The 22085-nt window shown below is 47.3% G+C and overlaps 2 protein-coding genes across 6 annotated transcripts; one reads left to right on the forward strand and one right to left on the reverse strand.

Moving 5' to 3' along the window:
• The first annotated feature begins 5268 nt into the window (after positions 1-5268).
• RNASEH2C (ribonuclease H2 subunit C) lies at positions 5269-6552 on the forward strand. The gene is made up of 4 exons (XM_007170950.2): positions 5269-5507; positions 5698-5894; positions 5975-6094; positions 6419-6552. Exons 1-4 carry the CDS (start codon positions 5336-5338, stop codon positions 6443-6445), a joined length of 516 nt encoding a protein of 171 aa, XP_007171012.1. The 5' UTR covers positions 5269-5335; the 3' UTR covers positions 6446-6552.
• A 148-nt stretch (positions 6553-6700) lies between these two features.
• KAT5 (lysine acetyltransferase 5) lies at positions 6701-14117 on the reverse strand. Of its 5 annotated transcripts, none has more exons than XM_007170952.3 (14): positions 13922-14117; positions 13756-13822; positions 13362-13430; positions 13139-13275; positions 12693-12875; positions 12529-12603; positions 12345-12419; positions 11746-11994; positions 11583-11672; positions 9726-9866; positions 9553-9646; positions 7485-7644; positions 7269-7350; positions 6701-7175 (listed from the first exon to the last, which is right to left on the reverse strand). In XM_007170952.3, exons 1-14 carry the CDS (start codon positions 13931-13933, stop codon positions 7041-7043), a joined length of 1569 nt encoding a protein of 522 aa, XP_007171014.2. In that variant the 5' UTR covers positions 13934-14117; the 3' UTR covers positions 6701-7040. The 5 variants fall into 5 exon arrangements, with proteins under 5 accessions (XP_007171014.2, XP_007171015.2, XP_007171017.2 ...); XM_007170953.3 differs by having other exon boundaries at positions 12693-12848; positions 13922-14115; XM_007170955.3 differs by lacking the exon at positions 12693-12875 and having other exon boundaries at positions 13922-14113.
• Between the last annotated feature and the right edge of the window lie 7968 nt (positions 14118-22085).

Consider the following 22085-nt stretch of genomic DNA (forward strand, 5'->3'; position numbering starts at 1 on the left):
AGAGAAGCCACCGCGATGAGAAGCCCACGCACCGCAATGAAGAGTAGCCCCTGCTCACCGCAACTAGAGAAAGTCCACGCAGCAACAAAGACCCAACACAGCCAATAAATACATAAATAAACAACATTACTCATTAAAAAAAAAAAGATTATAGAATATTGTATACAACAAGAGAAGAATACATGTTCTTCTCAAGTGCACGTGGAACATCCACTGCGACAGACCACATTTTGGGCCGTAAAGCACACCTTAGCAAATTTAAAAGAACAGAAATCTGCTTTTGGACCACAATGGAATTAAAGTAGAAATCAATGACAGAATGATAGCTGGAAAATTCCCAAATATTTGGAGATTAAGCAACATACTTCTGTATAACACATGGGTCAAGGAAGCCCCATGAGAAATTTTAAAATATCCTGAACTAAATGAAAATGAAAATACAACTTGTCAAAATCTGTGTGATTCAGTGAAAGCAATACTTGGAGTGAGGTTTGTGGCATTAAATGAATATATTAGAAAAGAAGAAAGATATAAAAATCAATAATCTAACCTTTCACTTTAGGATACTAGAGAAAGAAGAGTAATATGAGCCTACAGCAAGTAGAGGAAGATGAATAAAAATTAGAGCAGAAATCAGTGAAATTGAAAGGAGGAATTCAACAGAGAAAATCGATGAAACCAAAAGCTGGTTCTATGAAAAGATCAGTAAAATTGATAAGCCTCTAGCCAGGCTAACTAAGAAAAAAGAGAGAGGACACAAATTATTAATACCAGAAATAAAAGAGGGATCATCACTACTGAGCCCATGGACATTAAAGGGATAATAAGTATTATGAACAATTCTGTGCCCACAATCTGATAAATGAAATAGACCAATTCCTTGAACGATGCAAAGTAACAAAACTTACACAAAGGAAAATAATCTGAATAGAGCTATATCTCGAGAAAGTGAGTCAATAATTAACAGTTGGGCTTCCCTGGTGGCGCAGTGGTTGAGAATCTGCCTGCCAATGCAGGGGACATGGGTTCAAGCCCTGGTCTGGGAAGATCCCACATGCCGCGGAGCAACTAGGCCCGTGAGCCACAACTACTGAGCCTGCGCGTCTGGAGCTTGTGCTCTGCAACAAGAGAGGCCGCGACAGTGAGAGGCCCGCGCACCGCGATGAAGAGTGGCCCCCGCTCGCCGCAACTAGAGAAAGCCCTCGCACAGGAACGAAGACCCAACACAGCCAAAAATAAATAAATTAAAATAATAATAATAATTAATAGTTATAATGGTTAATACTGTATATTGTTAACATATAATAATAAATATGTGAGGTGACACATATCAAATCATCACGATGTACACTTTAAATATCTTACAATTTTATTTGTCAATTATACCTCAGTAAAGCTGAAAAAAAAATCTCTTAAAATGAACAACAACAAAAATTAGTGAAAATCTCCTAAAAAAAAAAAGCAACAGGCCGAGATGGTTCCCTGGTGAATTCTTCTTGTGAAAAAACATTTCAGAAAGAATAACAATTCCTTACAATCTCTTCCAGAAAATAGAAGCAGAGGGAACACTTCCTAATTCATTCTATGAGACCAGCATTACCCTAATACCAACACCAGATAAAGACATCACGAGAAAGGAAACTACAGATCAATATCACTCATGAACATAGGTGCAAAAATCCTCCACAAAAAAAATTAAGAAATTGAATTCAATATACATAAATGTATGCTAACACTTTAAAAGAGTAAACAATGGAAAGATGAACTAAAATATTTAAAAGATCACATAGGGCAGAAGAGAACAGTTTGCAAGGAACAGGAATAGACACTAGGTTTCTCTAAATGGATCTTATGTAGTTTGATTTTGGAAATGTAAATAATCACATAAAGTAAAAGTAAATCTTTTAAAAGCTATCTTGAAAAGTCTGAAGAGAAATGAAGCAAACGATCCTAACTTTGTATCCAACTGGTAGCATAACCATAGAACTTAAAACCAGTAAATTGATTGTACATCCTAGTGGAACATACCTTAAGGACAAAAAGAACTACAAAAATAAAATTTTAAGCTGTTTGGTAATCATATTGTTAGCTGCAGTGTTGCTATTTTTATTCTGAGACTGTTGTGTATGTAGTGTGGAACCAAGTTGCTGAGAACTGGGATGTTTCAATGTAGGAGGAAAAGATATAAAGGTAAGAGCAATCAGGTTAGTAAAAACCCTGTAGTCCTACATGTAATAGTATAAACTCACGAAGTATTCTCTTTTTGAAAGAGAGAAATACATATTTCCTAGCTTTGTCCAACTGAAAACATTTAGAAACCATGTCCACTGAAAACATCTAGAAACAATCTAGCAGTCATGAGCACATCTAGTGTCAAACCGAATTAGTAAATATCAATTCTTAGTAAAAAGAACCAAGGATCCTTGGAGAAAGGATCCTTGGATGATTCCAAGTCTGGGGCGGGAACTGTTCAAGATGATCCAGGAATATCTTGTGGTTCTGAAAAACAAGGAAACCTATAAAAGACTACTAGGGTCGCATCAAAAGACTCAGGAGCTCAGTTGAAGAGGTTCCCACTAGAAAAAGATGGGACAATTTCAGGATCAATAAGAATAACAAATACAAGTAACTGAAACATTCATAATGTTAAAAATCCATTATTTAATAATGATACCTATTTAATAATGATACCTTTTTTTTAAAGGTCACCATTGGAGCATGCCAGGGAAACAAGTTATTTCAAAAACTGAGAAATAGAAGGAAAGTATCAAGCAATTATTTTGCCTTTTTTATACTCAGTGTACCAATGGGCAACCAAATAGTTGACGAGGGGACATTTTCTTTTTAGGAGTATTCTAATAAGTGAAGAAGAAGTGGTGGACTTAGAATATCAGTTTTGTAACCGCTAGTGAATTGAAGGATCTGGGCAATGATCATCCAGGGCTGCTAACATCACAAAAAAAGGGAAACATGAGGTGTTATGTCCCTCCTGATGGAAAAACACACCACCTCCCTTGAAGCAGTCTTCCCCGTCCCCCACAAAGAATCTGATAAAGCTTCTAGATCTAATTACTAATTTACAGGAAATACAGGGCAGATGAACACAACACTACAGGAATGCAATCACTAAAATCCAGACTATGGGAAACTTACAGAACCAAAAATGTAAAAATAAATCAAACATCTACTCCCAAGTTAAAAAACCCTTAGTAGTACAGCTTTAACAAGATATATATATATAAGCAAATTGAAAGGCAGCTTCGTGAGTATTGGTGAAATAGCATAAGCATTCCCATGAAAGTTTCAGGAAAAAGAAAAGGATGTCTGTTGATACCAGTAACATTTGAGATTGTTCTGAATGTGCTAGAAAAGAAAACAAATTACATGATGTAATGAGGAGGTAAAATTATCATTGTTTGAAAGTGAGATGACTAATTCTGGGAGACCCAGGAAATAAAACAAAAACTATTAGGAATAACGAAATTTTTCAATAGATATCTGTTTAAAAAATTAATATGTAAGAATCAACAGCTTTGGGACTTCCCTGGTGGTGCAGTGGTTAAGAATCCGCCTGCCAATGCAGGGGACACAGGTTCGAGCCCTGGTCTGGGAAGATCCCACCTGCCACGGAGCAACTAAGCCTGTGCGCCACAACTACTGAGCCTGCACGCCACAACTACTGAAGCCTATGCGCCTAGAGCCCGTGCTCCGCAACAAGAGAAGCCCCTGCAATGAGAAGCCTGTGCACTGCAGAGTAACCCCAGCTCACTGCAGCTAGAGAAAGCCCGCGCAAAGCAATGAAGACCCAACACAGCCAAAAATAAATAAATTATTTTTTTTAAAAAAAGAATCAACAGCTTTCCTGAAAACTATGGCCTACAGGCCAAATCCAGCCCACTGTGTTTTTGCAAATAAAGTTTTATTGGAACACAGCCATGCTTATTTATTTACATATTGTCTATGGCTGTTTTTATGCTACAAAGACAAAGCTGAGTATTTGTGTCGGAGACCAAATGTGAGGTTTGCCAACCTCTGCTATAGATAAATAATAATCAGAATGTAAAATGAAAAAAAAAAAACGGATCTTGTTTGTAATAGAAACAATATAAGCTGTCTAGGAATAAGCTTTAAAATATGTATAAAAGAAGAAAACCCCACAACTGTATGGATAAGACATAAAAGGAGACATAAATAAATGGTATTATGTATCTCATGCTTGGTAGAAAATGAAAGCAAAACTCTATTTAATCTGTCAATACCCTCCAGCCAAAGACCACGAGGCACGCATCTGTAGTTATTAGTTTTGCAGTGTGGGGTATCTCAGTAAGAAGGCATTAGGAAGGATTTCTAGGATTTGGGCTTGTGTTGGGGATATGAGGGAGGGTTTAAAGAAGTAGGACTTTTCTCTGGATTGGATGCTGTCAGCAAGTGGGAGTATTTCTATGATGGGATATGTTAACAAATCTTAACTATATGGAGGCTAAAGCTGCAATTGGTAAAGTAGCAACAGAAACTTATATTATCCAAGATAGAGGGATTTTCATTATTTTTGTATGTTGGACAATATTTGTGTCTTTGTCAGTGTTCACATGATTACAGAATGATCTTGTTTTTGTTTTGATCCTTCACATCACAGAGTGATCTTGTCTGATGTCTATGTTCTGTGAAATTGTTCATGTTCAACAGAACACCAAGGCCAGCTCCTGGATGTCCGAGGATGTTTTTCTCTTTCTCAAATCTATAAATTAAATGCAATTTTAATGTTAATTACCAGTTATGTATGGGTTCGTTTTATGAGAGTACTTGCCAAAATCTATTTAAGTTGGGTATCTGGACAAATAAACATTAGGGAAGAGTTAAGAAATCAAAAGGGAAAGAGTACTGCGAAAACTAGACATAAAAAGAAAAGGCTGATATTTGACTACAAAAAATAAAAAGTCTTCTCTGTAATAAAAATGACCAATACATAAGTTTGTAAGACTAACTCAGGTAAAATATCTTCAACACATTTGAGGAAGGGTTGATAATCCCTAGTTAAACACACACACACGCACAAACAAGACAAAACAAAACACTCTCTACCAGTCAATATATAAAAAGTGAACTCTTAGGGATTGTTTTAATGTTTTACAATAAAAATATACTATTGGAAAAAAAATTTCAAGAAAAAAATCTGGGGCTCGAACACGAAGAGGCGAGACTGCAGAGGAGTGTCAGAGAAGCCTACGCTTCCCAGGAGGCTCTGCGCTGACTGCCCCCGGCCTCCCGACAGGCTCCGCGCGCTTTACGCGCCAGCTTTGGCCTTAGCCCGCGAGCAACGGGGTCGCGACAGACAATGGAAAGCAGCGACGGGGAAGCCATCGACAAGCGCCGCGTCCACCTGCGCCCTGTTACGCTGCGCGATCCCGCCCCCGTCTTGCTGCACCTTCTGCCCTGCGAATTTCTGGTTAACCGGCCCGCCCCCGTGGGGCTCTTCTTCACCCCGGCCATCCGCCAGGGTCCCGACGGTGAGCGCTCTCGGCTGGACTACGGCTCCCGGCAGCCCCCGCGCCGGCGCTGCGCTCTCCTCCGCGAGGAGCCGGCGCGAGGGCTCCCGGGGATCGTGGTCCACCGAAGGTGGCGGGAGGGCGGCTACCGGGCTTGCTCCGCTAGGCCTGGATCAGACCTTCACTGGGGCCCTGCGCCTGCCTCCTCCAGGACTGGAAGTGTCGTTCCGGGGCCGCAGTCTACGCGGCGAGGAGGTGGTGGTGCCGCCCGGCCTCGTGGGATATGTGATGACAGAAGAGAAGGGAGAGGTGTTGCTGGGGAAGCAGGACTTCTCGGAGGGTTTGCAGGATGACGAGCAAGAGGAGCAGGAACTGGTGGAGCCCCCGGAGGCGCTGGAGCGCGACTTCGTGAGCACGGGGCTATAGGGTTGCAAGGGAGCACGGGTGGGAGCGGCGGCCCCGATGCTGAGCCGGGGCCCCTTCCCCAGGACCGCTTTATCGGAGCCACAGCCAGTTTCAGCAGCTTCACCCTGTGGGGCCTGGAGACTATCCCCGGTCCCGATGCCAGAGTGCGTGGGGCCCTAACCTGGCCCAGCCTCGCTGCAGCGGTGAGTACATGGATGGGCCCCCTCCCTCCCAGGCCCCATCCAACCCCCCACCCCCCGCCCCTTCAAGGTGGTTTCCTAAGTTGTCCAGAATCTTGCCCGTGAGTGAATCTGGGGGCGTCGGGGCTGGGGAGAACAATGGGGCAGATGGAACCTGGGTCTGACTGGAGGATTAGACTGGGTAGGGGCAGCATGGCTTCCCCACCACTCTTCTCTGGCCTTCTAGAAGGGCTATGATTTTGAGCAGCTGGGTCTCTCCCCTGAGGATCTGGGCCACCCAGTCACTATACTGCAGAAATCCAATAGTAGAGGTGATTCCTGTTGCAGATTCACGCACAGGTACCCGAGGACTGAGAACCAGAGCTTGAAATTGAAAGCCACCGATCCCTTCACCCCAGTAAACCCTTCTTCACTTTGGAGCCTGATTCCATCACCCCAATAAAGGAGCTCGTCACAGAACACCTGTAAGTTTGCCAGCACCTTGGCGCCAGCACTGCCCCTTCTCCCACAAGGACCTTTCACAGCTCTGACCTATAGAAACAATTTATTGCCGGGGGCAGTGGGGCAAGAGAGGCCAGAATTCTGCAGCCAGTTCCCACCCCACCCCACCCGCAGCTCCTACTTTACAAAAGAAATTTGTACAGCCACCAGTCCTCTATACAAGCCACGCGCACCCCCCATCTCACTGTACACAGCTGCCTGGCTCCCTCTGGTCCCTGGTTCACAGCAGGCCTGGACCTGCAGCCAGCTGACCTTGGAGTTGACCTGAGCCCTGAGCTCGCCTTGGTGCTAGGCACCAGCAGGCCTTTACCAGGCCTGTCCTCTCCTTGTGGAGTTGTCCTCAGCCCTGTCTCCCTTGGCGTGCCTCTTGGAGACCCCAGTGGGGGAGGGATGGGCTGTCAGCCCCAGTTCTGCTGGCTTTGCTGGCACTGCCACGGGCAGTGCCTGGTCACCATTTTCCCCTCTTGCTCCAGTCCTTGGGAGTGAAGTGCAGACACTTGGAGTCGATCCGAAGAAGCCGCTTGAGCATAGCCCGTTCGTGCCCATCCACGATGTCCTCCGACAGTGTGAGGATATACTGGCCCTGCACAGGAGACGGGGCCAGGCAGGTCAGCCCACGCGGGGCCTGCTCTCCGCACCCCTACACACACCTGTCTCCCCCTGCCTGCCTCCCTACCTTGTAGTAGTTGATGAGGTTGAGGTACTGTAGAGTGGAGATGACATCCTCCTTCTTGATGCTGGTAATTTCACTGATCTCACTGTGGGAGGGCAAAGATCAGGTCCCCTGGGGGCCTACATCTCCGCCCCAGGCCCCCAGTAGCCCGAAGAGTGAGAAAGCCCAGCAACAGACACGTCATGCCATGCACCCCCGGGTAGGCAGGGCAAGGCTCACTTGATGGTGATCTGCGGCCTCTCCCCGCTCTCTGACTTCAGCCCCATCAAGATCTCCAGAATGGTCTGGGACCAGTAGCTTCGGTAGGATAGGAGGCCAAGATCCGAGAGGGGCTTCTCAGGGGTCCCCGTTTTCCCTTCCACTTTGGAGAGTTCATAGCCTAAAGCAATGGAGCAGGAGGGGATGGGTGAGCAATCACAGCGTTATGCACCCATCGTTTAAGAATGCAGGTTGCAGAGGTAGACTGCACGGCTCCCATCTTGGGCCTGCCATGTGGTAGTTCTGTGCCTCAGTTTCCTTGTAAAGGACTAGTTAACATACTGTTCACCTGTGTGCTGAAGGCACTGAGAGAAGCAGCTACAATCAACTAGAAGCCAGTGAGGGCTTACAGGTGGGATGCGGGGAGTGCAGAGAAAATGGTTTGTGGAAAGTAAGTGCCTCCAACTTTCCTCAGTCATACCAGACTCTGCGCCAGGATATGCGAGGAGAGAAGTGGGGCAGACCCCACCTCTGGTCCAGGCCTGAGGATGCTTGCATTCTCAGTCAAATCAGTCCCCCGGCTGTGACCTGAGAAGCATCAGCTGCTCTAAGACCAGGCTGGCCTGACTGGGTGGCTGGGAGGAAGCAAGGAGAGGGGCACCAAAGCACTTCCCAAGTCAGAGGGAGGCCATTCCTCAGCAGTAAGCTACCTCTCCAGTGGCTCTCTCCCTCCCACTCTGACTGCTCTGTCCTCCTCTACCCTGCTGACCACTGGCCACTGGCAGGCAGTTCCTGGTGAGACCCTCAGGCCCTGCAAAACCCTGAGCGGTTTCACATCTCTTGTGGACAGTATTCATTTCCCCATCAGGGCCCTGAGATGTCTCCACTACTTCTAGAAGCCCTTCTTTATCCTCAGTCATAACGAGTCTTGTGTTGGATCGTAGCCCTTTCTGCTTTCCCCCTTGATTCATCTTTATCAGCCAGTCTGACCCTCTTGCCCAACTTCCTGTGCCTTCCACCAAGCAGCCCGGTGGGGAGGACAGAGAGGCTTGTGCTTTGGAGGAAGGAAGCATGAAGAGGGAAGGGGCACACTTGAGTTCTTACTCAACTTCTGGGGGAGTGCATGCAGAGTCTTGACAGATCAACTGGAGGCCACACTTGCCTCCTCAGCTGCAGGAACTCCTAGCCCCTCCCAGTGAACACCGACCCACCCTCTGGAGCTGCCTGGAATGGTGCTTCTAGTGTCCTGTCTGCTCCTGCCGGGCACAACTGAGCACGTTTCCTTGGTGGCCCCGCACACATCCCATCTCCACTGAGGTCTGAGCTCCAAGGCCTAGACTGGCTTTCAGCAACCTTCTGCTCTTCAGGCAGAAGGTTTCCTGAGGATATGACCCCATCTCGGCATCTTTCTATACCAATAAAATTTCTCAGAACATGACGGTGATCAAGTCAAGCCTCCAAGTCTTCACCAGACAGCTAAGCCTCCCTCCTTATCTCCTGGGTCAGAGCTTGGTTATCCCAAGGGTGTAGTGAGTGGTGAGTTGAATGGAATGAGGGTAAGAGGCTGGGAAGCAAGAGGGGGCCTTGGGGGCTAATGAAGAGTTCATGTCTGATGAGGAGCAGAGGCCAGATCCCTGTGAGTCACGTTTGACGTGACATCTGCTGTCCCCAAGGCTCAGGGAACAAGTGGGGAAATGAACCACAGGTCCTTGCCCAGGAACGTGCATAACCGCACAGGACCAGACAGCTGAGCAGGAGCGGCTCACTCGGCTTCTGCCCATGCCCTGGGCAGGAGCAGACAAGTCAGATTTGGGAAAAGTTGAGTGGTACTTAGAACCTTGGCCAAGGAACTATGAGGGGCTGAAAACCTAGTCCAGATGAACAGGGCAGTCACCCCAGAACGGAGAGAACCTTGGGAGAGTCTCATCTTTATTTCTAGCCACTTCCCCTGGTGACTGGACAGCACAGCCAGGGCTGGGAACACAGCAACCCGACATGTCTGTGTGCAGCATCTGCACGTGAGACAGCGACGGGGCGTGGGCCTCCCAGGACCTGCCCCCAGCCCCCGGCCAGCAGCACAGGTACTCACTGAACTCGATCAGCAGCTTGCCGTAGCCGCGGCGCTGGTAGGGAGGCAGGGTCAGGATGCAGGCCACGTTGTAGTCTTCTGTGGATTCCTTTTCCTGGAAGAGGGGCAGGTGAGTGTGAGGGAAGGGACCTCGCTCAGGGCAGGACTGAGGAACAGCCTGGACGAGCACTCACCTTGGAGAAGTAGCCCACGATGTGGAAGCCCTTGCAGTCATACTCCGTCATGACGTAGAAGAGGAAAGGGTCTGTGTCATAGTACAGTGTCTTGTGGTCGAGGAAACACTTAGCCAGAAGACACAGGTTCTGGGAGTAACTCTGCAAACGAAAAGGTCTGTCACCACCCTGGGTACCCAGCCTTGAGCATGGCCATTGGGCCAGGGTCAGCCTGAAGCTTCTTTGTCCCCCAGGCTGATAGGTGAGGAGCCTTCCTCCCTGGGGCCTGACCCAGTCCATCGGTCAGGCTGTCCGGTGCACGGGCCCTTCTTAGTGTCCAGGAGCCCATGTTTCAGCTCTGTGATGGTGTTCAAGCACCCGCCTCCCGGTGAGCTGGGCAGGTCTGTTCCTGCTCCCCATACCCCCATCTAACTCTGGCCTGAAAGCCTCCACTGCCCTCTGCCACAGTTACCAGTCAACAAACTGATGTGTCCCCACGAAGAAAGACTGACCAAGGATTATGAGAAAAGCTCTGCCTGTGTGACAGTCTTAGGAAACTGGTTGTCAAAAAAACAACACTCTGCAACCCAAAGTCACACCTCTTGAGAACTGCTCTGCTCTTCTACAACAGGGGTAAAGAATTCTGGAATGTGACAAAATAACTGCCTCAAGGGCTGCCCCAGCAAAATTATTAATCTTGCTACTTTACTTCTATTCTCACAACTTTCCTGCATTTCAGATTTGGCTTTTTAAGCACCTGCTGGGCATGGTCATGTGGATACCCAAGCCCACACTTAATACAGTTAACAGTGGTTAAACCAGCATCTTCCTCTCAAGTCCCCCCACCACCCAAGCAAGAGCTGTCCCCTGCCAGTCTAGGTGACTGCCTCTCCCTCCCCGCCCTCCAAGCCCCAAGGATGGAGGCATTTCAGTTTTAAAGGTCCCTCCAGGTTATGCCCTTCTTCCTCCCCACAGCCAGACTAAGGCAGGTTTGAAGCCCCAAACCTGTAGTGTCCCCACTTCCCAGCTGACCTCAATCCCACCACCTGAGCTCTGTCCCATGTAAGAGAACCTTGCCTCATCCTGTCTGCCCTCCAGCCAGAAGAAAGGATCTTCGCCTTTTACACTGTCTCTGCACATTTTTTTGCATTTCACAGATAACGCATTTTTTTTTTAACAAATTGAAGGTTTGTGGAAACCCTGCATTGAGTCTATCGGTGCCATTTTTCCAAAAGCATTTCCTCACTTCATGCCTGTGTCACATTTTCATAATTCTTGCAATAATATTACAAACTTTTTCATTATTATTATATTTGTTACGGTGACCAGTGATTCTCAATGTTACCACTGTAATTGTTTTTTTAGACACAATGCTACTGCACGCTTAACAGACTACGGCATAGCGTAAATGTAACTTTAACATGCTCAGGGAAACCAAAAAAATTGGTGTGACCACTTTATTTCGATGTTCACCTGATGGCGGTGGCCTGAAACTGAACCCGCAGTATCTCTGGGGTCAGCATCCATTCCTGCCCTTCAGAACCCACTGCTTGTGTCACGGCTCAAAGGTTACCTCCTCTGTGAAGCTCTGCTGTCCACCTCTTCCGGATCCTGATAACCCACCCTTCGTGTTTCATGACACATATCACACTGGGATCTATGCAGCCATTAGCACGTCTGCTTTCCACTGTGAGATTCTGTCTAATTCACCTTGTACAATATCTCCCACCACCTGTCCTACAGCAGGAATGCAATAAATGGGGTGAACAGATCTGTTAGCCAGAATGGTCAGTGTTTTCCTGAGCTGGAAGAAGCTGCTCACTTGACTCCCTCAGACTCCCGGCAACAAGGACTCCCCGCTGCCCCTCAGCCACTGACCTTGTTCTTACGTCCATCGATCTCAAAGAAGGAGATGGTGCCCTTTCGGTAAATCTCGTTGCCTGGAGGATGTCGCAGGTCACACTTGGTCTGAGGAAGAGAGAAGAATTAGGGGTGGGGGTGGGGGGTTGCTAGGAGGGTGGCCTCCTGGGACCCCTCATACCAAGTGACGCTGCAGACACTTGAGGCTTCGGCCGTACTTGAGGCAGAACTCGCAGAGGTAGAGGACGGGCAGCGTGGTGAGCTCCTGTGGGTATGGGGAGAAGTACCAGGGCTTGAGGCGGTGCCGGCCCAGCTCGATGCACTCGATGTTCTTCATCCGGGTGACGATGTCGTCGTGGCTCCGGTCAGACACCAGGCTCCCAGTCATGCGAGGAGCTGACGGTATTCCATCTGAGCTGTCCTGCGAGTCCTGCCCAAGGCCGGTGGAAGACACCAGGTTACAGGAGACAATTCAAGCAGGGCACTTTACAGCTCCCAGCCTTTCCACAGGTTTCCTTGTTCAAACCTAACAGCAAACCTATAGGGAGAGGTACTAAAATCCCCACTTTCCAGTTAAAGAAACCAAGACTTGGAAAATTTTCATTTGGAATGTAGAAAAGATCACCCAATGCCTGATCTGAACCAGCTCCGCCTCACTCCTAATCCCACCAACACCATCTCTGCTCAGCACCCCTTGTTCATTTTTAAACTAGTCGCTAAAGTCTCCGCCCTGCCTATGTCCCCTCCTTTTCACCCAGCCTCCCTCTTCCTCAGACCTACCTCATCAGTGCCCAAGCAATTCGATTTTCGCTTCCGCCCTGGCTGAGCTGCCACTGCCCTACGGGCTGATCCATTCTGCAGATGAGAAAGTAGGAATAGAAAACAGAGCTGTGAAATGAGCCCGAAAGGGGCTACCAGAGATTAGAAGAAGGGAAGGGAAGAAGAGACGGTTTGGGGGACTCACCTGGGGAAAAACTGAGGCTGGGGCTGTCTCGCTGGGCACTGGAGTCGCTGGTGAAACCACCTCCACCTTCCGTTTCTGCAGAGAGAAACCAGGACAGGTGGGTCAGAAGGTAGAGAAGGTGGGACCTGAGAGGAAAGCAAGGTCCCTGGAATTGCTGAGGGTACCGTTGAGCGGTGGTTGGGCTGCAGGCAGGAGCTGGAGGAGAGCGGCTGGTCGGGCTCGCCACCGGGAATGGCCTCCCGCTCCTTGGGCAGGTTGAAGCGGAGTGTGATCTGGACCGGGATTGGCAAGGTCTTCCCGCTGGCCTGGGCGGAGGCCGGCTGTAGAGATAGGTCCAGGGTCTTCCTCTGGGGCGGGGTTGGTGGTGGGAGCAAGAAGGGGAGTAGGGCCCCCTCAGCATGAAGTGATCAAACCCCACCCTCTGCCCTTTCAAGGACACAGGAACAGCCACTGGACTCTGGAAACTACATCTGCAATTTGGCCCCCATCCTTCGCAAGCTGAAACCAGGGTGGGAGGGGACAGCCTCCAGCCCATCCAGGAGCCACTGAGGCCAAGAGATTTGAAAAGTAGGAGGCAGGAGAGAAGAGGTGAAGCAGGGGACCTACTCACCACCTCTCTCTCTGGAGAGCCGGGGCGGGACCCAGGAAGTCCGTTCTTGGTGGGGGTCTTGGCCTCTTTCTTGGGGAACTGGATCTTCTTTAGGTCCAGCCGCTCGTGGGTCACCCATTCATCCAGGCGTTTGTTGACTGCAGCAGTGGGGATGGCTCAGGAAGGAGTGCCAGAGGCTGCCCCGCAACCCTGCAGCCCCACCTCATCCCGGCCCAGAACTCACAGTCAATGTAATGGACGTAGAAAAGCTTCCGGCCACTGATGTCCTTCACGCTCAGTATCTCAGCCAGGGCTGTGGAAACAGCAGAGGCAAGGGCCTTAGACAGACCAGGCCATGAGGCTCCACCCTCCTACGACCTGAACTCCACCACGAGGCCCGGTTCCTAAGCCCCAGCACTTGGAACCGCTCGCTCAAGCCCCCGTTAGTCACCAAGTGCCATGCCCGCTCCAAGCCCTGCCCGGTCCCTCACAAACGGCTAAAAGCCACGCCCCTCCGGAGAATCTGCGCCCCGCCCGCTCCAGGATTCTAGAGGCCCCACCCCCTCCCCGGGGTTCGGTTGACTCTCCCCCGCCCCTCGCCCTCAGGTTCCTTAGCCCCGCCCCCCGACGTCACTCACGCCACTCATCTTCGTTGTCTTGGTTCCGCCGCAGCACGGGCAGGCGGCAGCCCTCGATTATCTCCCCCTGGGGAGACAGCGCGGCGCCAGGGTCGGCTACTGGGGGGCCTCGGGCTCTACCCACCTCCCCTGGCTCCCTCCGCCCCGCCCCGGGCACCGGACTCACCACCTCCGCCATCTTCCCTCCCTCCACTGCCACTTCCGGCCCCTCTGGGAGACGTCACTTCCGGGACTGAACACGTTGTAGGCCTGGGCCTCCCCGAAGCGGCTTTACGAGAGGACCCTTGAGAGACATCGCCGCCCAGCTTGCTGACGGAGCCGGCCCGTTTGGCTGCTGGGGGAATGGTGTGTTTTAAGTCTCAGGCCAGGTCCTGGGTGGAATCCCCACAACGTGCACAACGATTGGAGGAAAACTGAGTCCGTCACGTGACGCTCACTGGGTGCGACGCCGGTCACGTGGGACTGGTGTTAGTGCTTTGAGGGCGGCCGGGCTGGGGCGTCTCCTACTGGCGTAACGATGCGTCGCGGGGGGTGAACTGCGCGTGCTCGGCCGGGAGTTGGGGGGCGAGTCTGGAGAAGTGGCCGGGACTTGAAGGACTCAACGCGTCGCTAAATTGTGGACTTCATTCTTTAGGGCTGGGAGTCATGGAAGATTTATGGGTTTGTTGTTTTGTATAATAGGTTGCTAATTATAAGAGTAATTACAATATTTTTCATTTATACATTCAACAAGTGCTTAGTTACCGCCTACCATGTGCCAGGCACTATTCTAGGAGGCTGGAATACATCAGTGAATAAAATAATCTCCTCTTCCTGAAGCTTGCATTCTTGGGGGTTGGGAAGAAAAAAAGAGGGGTATAGATAACAAACAGTAAATATATTTTAAAAATAAATTATCTAGTCTATTAAAGAGTGATAAGTGTTTTGGGAAATCAAAAAAAAAAAAAAAAACCTGCAAGGCGAAGGAAATGGGCAGGTAGGCAAACTGTGGCCTATAGGCCAAATCCAACCCTCTGCTAGTTTTCCTACAGCCAGTGGGCTAAGAATGGTTTTTATATTTTTTAAAGCTTGGGGAAATATCAAAAGAATATTTCATGACACATGAAAATTATGAAATTCAAATTTCAGGGTCCGTAAACAATGTTTTGTTGGAGCATAGCCACACTCATTCATTGACGTTTTGTCTATGACTCCATCCACATTAAAACTGAATAATTGGAACTTCCCTGGTGGTGCAGTGGTTAAGAAGCCGGCTGCCAATGCAGGGGACATGGGTTCCAGCCCTGGTCCAAGAGGGTCCCACGTGCCTCGGAACAACTAAGCCCGTGCGCCGCAACTAGTGAGCCTGCACTCTAGAGCCCACGCACCTAGAGCCCGTGCTCTGCAACAAGAGAAGCCACCGCAATGAGAAGCCTGCGTGTATCCCCCACTCGCCGCAACTAGAGAAAGCCTGCGTGTAGCAACGAAGACCCAACGGAACCATAAATAAACAAATAAATAAAATGGATAACTGGGACTCACCTGGTGGTCCAGTGGTAAAGAATCCACCTTACAATGCAGGGAATGTGGGTTCGATCCCTGGTCAGGGAACTAAGATCCCACATGCCATGGGGAAACTAAGCCCTCATGCCACAACTACTGAGTTTGTGTGCCTCAACTAGAGCCTGCGAGCCGCAAACTAGAGTCCATGTGCTCTGGAACCCGTGCACCACAACTAGAGAAGAGAAAATAAACCTGCACACCACAACTAGAGAGAAGACTGTGCGCCGCAAGGAAAGATCCCGCATGCCGCAACTAAGACCCAATGTGGCCAAATAAATAAATAAATATTTAAAAAAAGAAAAGAAGAAGAAGGAAGGAACATGGACTTCTGTTTTCCAAATGTATGTGCTATGGTTGTGCCTAAAAGATCCAGATCCATCAAAATGCTGGCTGAATTCAAGGTGGGGGTAAACAAGCATTTCCTCTAAACTGCACTAATGATGTGTCCGTGACCTTGAGGGCTGAAGATGTTTCTTCTGGGTAAGAGCTCTTGGGCTGGTGTGTTTTTCAGTGCAGGGTTGTCATTGCAGGTGGGCTGTGACCAGGCCCATGGCCTTTGTGGAACATTCCCTGTCACAGTGTCGTGGAAGCAGTAACTAGTTCCCGGGAAAGACCCCGAGCGAGGAGAGGGGCCGGAAGCTGAGCCCCACTGGGCTCAACAGCTCGCTCATTTGGGAAAACGGACTTGTGCTCTCCTTTATATCTCAGGGGATCTAAAGGAAAACAAGTACCCAAGACAAAAGTCAAATATTCAGAATGACACCTTTTCGGCCCAGTGAAGGCTTAAAAAAAAAATTCAAGAACACAATTCATTTTCATCATCTCTAGTTTTCAGAGAGGGCTTTTTAAAAAGTGTATTTGCTGCACCCATTAAAATCATTTTCTACAAACGGTTACTATGAGCTGCACTTTCTGGGGTGGGACAGGTGAATGCTGATGTGGGGATGGGGGAGAACAAGGGCAGCAGGGGCCTGTCATAGAAGGGGGTCGTGGCTGTGGGAGAGAAGGTTCCATAGCGTAAACCTCATCCTACCAGCCGATACTCTATTCTAAGAGAAGTTCATGAGGAATGGTTGCCGGTGTTGTTCTAGATTGACAAGGTGTTAATTTCTCGGTAGGTTGTAACTTTAAAAATAAAAAATTATTTGTGTTAAAAAAAACCCAAAAAAATCAAAGTGGGGGTAAAGACTGCTTGGCAGAGAGTCCAAGGCTGCAGGCCCAGGTCTGGGAATCCTCAGCATGGATGGCAGCAAGGGCAGGAAAATGCCCGCTGGGCTAGGTAGTTGGCTGGTCCTCCGAGACTTCAGGGGGCACTCTCGCAGAGGTGGTGGTGAGAGAAAGCCAGACTCTGTAGGGGTCGAGGAACTGGAAGCAGCACAAATACACAATTCTTTAGGGTAGTTTGAGTTTGCATGAAAAGTTAAAATGACTCTTAGAGGAAAACATAGGCAGAACACTCTATGACATAAATCACAGCAAGATCCTTTTTGACCCATCTCCTAGAGAAATGGAAATAAAAACAAAAATAAACAAATGGAATCTAATGAAACTTAAAAGCTTTTGCACAGCAAAGGAAACCATAAACAAGACGAAAAGACAGCCCTCAGAATGGGAGAAAATATTTGCAAATGAAGCAACTGATAAAGGATTAATCTCCAAAATTTACAAACAGCTCATGCAGCTCAATATCAAAAAAACAAACAACCCAATCCAAAAATGGGCAGAAGACCTAGATAGACATTTCTCCAAAGAAGATATACAGATTGCCGACAAACACATGAAAGAATGCTCAACATCATTAATCATTAGAGAAATGCAAATCGAAACTACAATGAGATCTCATCTCACACCGGTCAGAATGGCTATCATCAAAAAATCTACAAACAATAAATGCTGGAGAGGGTGTGGAGAAAAGGGAACCCTCTTGCACTGTTGGTGGGAATGTAAATTGATAATAGCCACTATGGAGAACAGTATGGGGGTTCCTTAAAAACCTAGAAATAGAACTACCATATGACCCAGCAATCCCACTACTGGGCATATACCCTGAGAAAACCATAATTCAAAAAGAGTCACGTACCACAATGTTCATTGCAGCTCTATTTACAATAGCCAGGACATGGAAGCAACCTAAGTGTCCATCGACAGATGAATGGATAAAGAAGATGTGGCACATATACACAATGGAATATTACTCAGCCATAAAAAGAAACAAAACTGAGTTATTTGTAGTGAGGTGGATGGACCTAGAGTCTGTCATGCAGAGTGAAGTAAGTCAGAGAAAAACAAATACCGTATCCTAACACATACATATGGAATCTAAAAAACAAAACAAAAAAAAGGTCATGAAGAACCAAGGGGCAAGGTGGGAATAAAGACGCAGACCTACTAGAGAATGGACTTGAGGTTACAGGGAGGGAGAAGGGTAAGATGGGACAAAGTGAGAGAGTGGCATGGACATATATACACTACCAAATGTAAAATAGATAGCTAGTGGGAAGCAGCCGCATAGCACAGGGAGATCAGCTCAGTGATTTGTGACCATCTAGAGGGGTGGGATAGGGAGGGTGGGAGGAAGACGCAAGAGGGAGGAGATATGGGGATATATGTATATGTATAACTGATTCACTTTGTTATAAAGTAGAAACTAACACACCATTGTAAAGCAGTTATACTCCAATAAAGATGTTAAAAAAAGAAAAAAAAGTTAAAATGAAAAAAAAAATTTTTTTTAGCTTTCTTTTTTTGTTTTGGGCCGCACCTCGCAGCTTCTGGGATCCTAGTTCCCAGACAAGGGATTGAACCCAGACCGCTGCAGTGGAAGCGCCATGTCCTAACCACTGGACCACCAGGGAATTCCAGCTTTTTCCTTTTTTTTTTTTTAAGGAGAGTGATTGGAGGGGAACCAGAGGGGGCTGCAAGGATGAGGAAGGACGTTTCTATAAAACGTGCATCAGTTGGACATTCTTGGTTGTAAATAACAGAAAACAAAGAATAAACTCCAAATAAACTGGAGTTCTTACCTCCCTGGAGCTGGAGCAGCTCCAAAGCTGGTCAACTCTGTGGCTCAAAGATGGCACCTTTATCCACCAGCTCAGTCGGTTGGCTTTGTTTTCAAGGGGATTCCCCTTAGGGTGGCCCAATGCCCGCTGCAGCCGCTGGGCCACACGCTTCTGCTTTCACACCTCCTGTTTCCAGGCATAAACGCCTTCTTGGCATTTCTCCGGAAGTTTGTGTTTTGCTGAATCCTGAGCAGAGCTGATTTCATGGGTGTAAGACCAGTGCAGTTGCACAGGGCCCAGAACTTAGAAGGATCCTGCACTTAGTTTAATGCTCCATTGTTGACATCTTAAAAATTCTTAATTTTTGAACACGGGGCCCCGCATATTCATTTTGCACCAGGCCCCACAAATTTCATGGCTGGACCAGATCCTGAAAAAAATCAAGAAAAAAAGGATTATAATTCTCCCTCAACAGTTAAGGCTTAGCAATCCACGTGGAGACGTTACTGCTTCAGAAGAACTCACTGATGTCGGGTTAAAAGCAAAAGCAGAAATAGGACTATGAAAGCCAGAAGTCATCGTGATGAAATTAGTCTTGCTTCTTGTAGCTGTTACCATTTTGTAAGTGTAGGTTTGTGGCCCTGATAACAGTGAGTCAGTCTTTTTTTTTTTTAAGTTATGGTAAAATATACATAACATAAAATTTACCATTTTAACCATTTTTGAGTGTACAGTTTAGTGGCATTAAGTACATTCACTTTGTTGTGCAATCATCTCCACTATCCATCTCCAAATCTTTTCACTTTCTCCCTCTAAGAATGTCACCACTCTAGATACCTCATACAAATGGGATCATACAATATCTGTCTTTTTGCATATGGCTTATTTCACTTAGAATAATGTTTTTAAGATTTGTCCATGTTGTAGAATGTATCAGAATTTCATTCCCTTTTAAGGTTGAATAATATTCCATTGCATGGATATACCACATCAATGAGCCATTCTGGCAACTAAAATATAAATTAATAAATTTATATACAAGTATTCTTTATACAAATTTTGTGAATGGTGTTCAAGAAATAACGCCTTTTGGAAGTAAAATAAGTTCTTAAATTGGTCATTTCACCAAGGGATTCTGTGTAGTACTGCTAATCTTGCTAGAAGATCTAAATGTTACATTATTCAAATACTACCCAATAATGTTCACAGTATTCCAGTATTTTAAATATTCACTATAGGCTACAGTTCTTTGTGAATACTTTAAGACAGGGGTCCTCAACCCCTGGGCCATGGACCAGTACCAGTTCGTGGCCTGCTAGGAACCAGGCCACACAGCAGGAGATGAGCGGCGGGCAAGCCAACAAAGCTTCACTGTATTTCAGCAGCTCCCCATCACTGGCATTTCCGCCTGAGTTCCACCTCCTGTCAGATCAGCTGCGGCATGAGATTCTCATAGGAGCGAGAACCCTACGGTGAACTGTGCATGCGAGGGATCTAGGTTGTGCGGTCCTTATGAGAATCTAAAGCCTGGTGATCCGAAGTGGAGCTGAGGCATTGATGCTAGCACTGGGGAGTGGCTGCAAATACAGATTACCATTAGCAGAGAGGTTTGACTGCACAGAGACCGTAATAAATCAATTGCTTGCAGACTCATATCAAAACCCTATCAGTGAGTGGCAAGTGACAAGCTGCATCTTGCAGAGTAGATTGGACATAAGCAACACACTTCGGGTGTCACTGTCTCCCATCACCCCCAGATGGGACCATCTAGTTGCAGGAAAACAAGCTCAGGGCTCCCACTGATTCTGCATTATGGTGAGTCGTATAATTATTTCATTACATATTACAATGTAATAATAATAGAAATAAAGTACACAATAGATGTAGTGCACTTGAATCATCCTGAAACCACCCTCCCCACCCCCCATCTGTGGAAAAACTGTCTTCCACAAAACCGGTGCCTGGTACCAAAAAGGTTGGGGACCCCTGCTTTAAGAGGAGAAAAAAAAAAGTTGTGAAAGTTATGTAATACTCCAACAGGAAACCAGAAACTGATCTGAAATCTGAATTAACAGTATTGATTTCAACAGCAAGACCAAAATCAGGACCAGCAGATAAAATATTTTCCTCATTAAGAAAGGAGATGAGGGATTTCCCTGGCGGTCCAGTGGTTAGGGCTCCGAGCTTCCACTGCAGGGGGCAGGGGTTCGATCCCTGGTTGTCGGGGAACTAAGATCCCGCAAACTGCATGGCCCAAAAAAAAAAAAAAAAAAAAAGATGAGATGAGATTTTACAAAGGAACATATACACCCAAGTTGTTGAAGATGCTTGTGGGCACCCTTTTGACCAAGGTAAATGCAAAATGAAACGAAGGTTTTACACCTGGTCTAGTTGTTATGAAACAGTTATCAAGAGTATCAGGGCAATGAATGCTTTGTAGGTTTTACATTGTCATTTTAAGAATGATAACATCTAAATATTAAATATTTCCAATATTATTTCTCAGTCATTGATTTTGACATTTAATATGTGTTTATTTCCCTTCTTTTTTTTTTAAAGGTGACTTTTTAAAAAAAATAAATGTATTTATTTTTTTATTTATTTATTTTGGCTGCGTTGGGTCTTCGTTGCTGCGCGCGGGCTTTCTCTAGTTGAGGCGTGCAGGGATACTCTTCGTTGCGGTGTGCCGGCTTCTCATTGAGGCGGCTTCTCTTGTTGCGGAGCACGGGCTCTAGGCCCTTGAGCTCAGTAGTTGTGGCTCAGGGGCTCTAGAGCGCAGGCTCAGTAGTTGTGGCTCACGGGCTTATTTGCTCCATGGCATGTGGGATCTTCCCGGACCAAGGCTCAAACCTGTGTCCCTTGCATTGGCAGGCGGATTCTTAAACACTGCGCCATCAGGGAAGTCCTATTTCCCTCCTTTTATTCCTTTGTATTGTCAGATGTCTGAATCAGGTCGAGATTATTTTTACTTATTGACATATATAGTCTTGGGGTATACTGGTTCATAATAATAAATGTTTCAATTATTATTATATCCTTTTTTTTTTTTTTTTTACAGAAACCTCAGAAACTTTTAGTACAAGCTTATTCCGTGTTTATGTTCAGTCATTTTTATTTAAAAACATATAAAGTTTTGGGAAAAATACAAAATAACTTATGGGTTTGGCAGGATCATCCATGGGGAGGGAAGGGGAGAGAGAGAGAGAGAGAGAGAGAGTGAGTGGGAGAGGGAGGGAGAGGGGAGAGAGAGAGAGAGAGGGAGAGAGAAGTAGAGAGAGAACGCGCCCCCTCGAGGCTGGAGAGGGCAAGGACTGTTGCCTTTCAAACCTTGTAGAGGAGGCGTTGCCTTCCCGCACCAAGCCCTCTCTCAGGCTGCTCACTGCTCTTCCTGTCTGCCTCTCCAACATGCTTTCTCAGTTCAGATGCGTCTTCCTCCAGGAAGGCCTCTGGACCTCACAGCCCAGGTTGCTTGTCAACCAATGACATCTGCTTCCCCGCCCCCCACCCCGGCTTCCTCAAACTCAGGCCCCATGGGGCCAGGGACTGTTTCTGCACCATCCATCCCAATTTCCCCAGTGCCAAAAAGGTGCCTGCACAAAAGAGGCTCTCAGTGAACATTTGCTGGAGGAATGAATCTGACCCCACAGTCACCCTGTGAATGGCTTAGGTGCTGTACCCATTTGACAGGTGAACCACAAAAGCTCAGAAATCTGAGGACTTAACCAAGCCTCGGAGCCAAGCATTAGCAGAGACACCATTCAAACACAGACCCTTCCTTCCAATCCA

This window comes from Balaenoptera acutorostrata, chromosome 9 (assembly GCF_949987535.1).
Source record: "Balaenoptera acutorostrata chromosome 9, mBalAcu1.1, whole genome shotgun sequence".
Taxonomy (NCBI): domain Eukaryota; kingdom Metazoa; phylum Chordata; class Mammalia; order Artiodactyla; family Balaenopteridae; genus Balaenoptera; species Balaenoptera acutorostrata.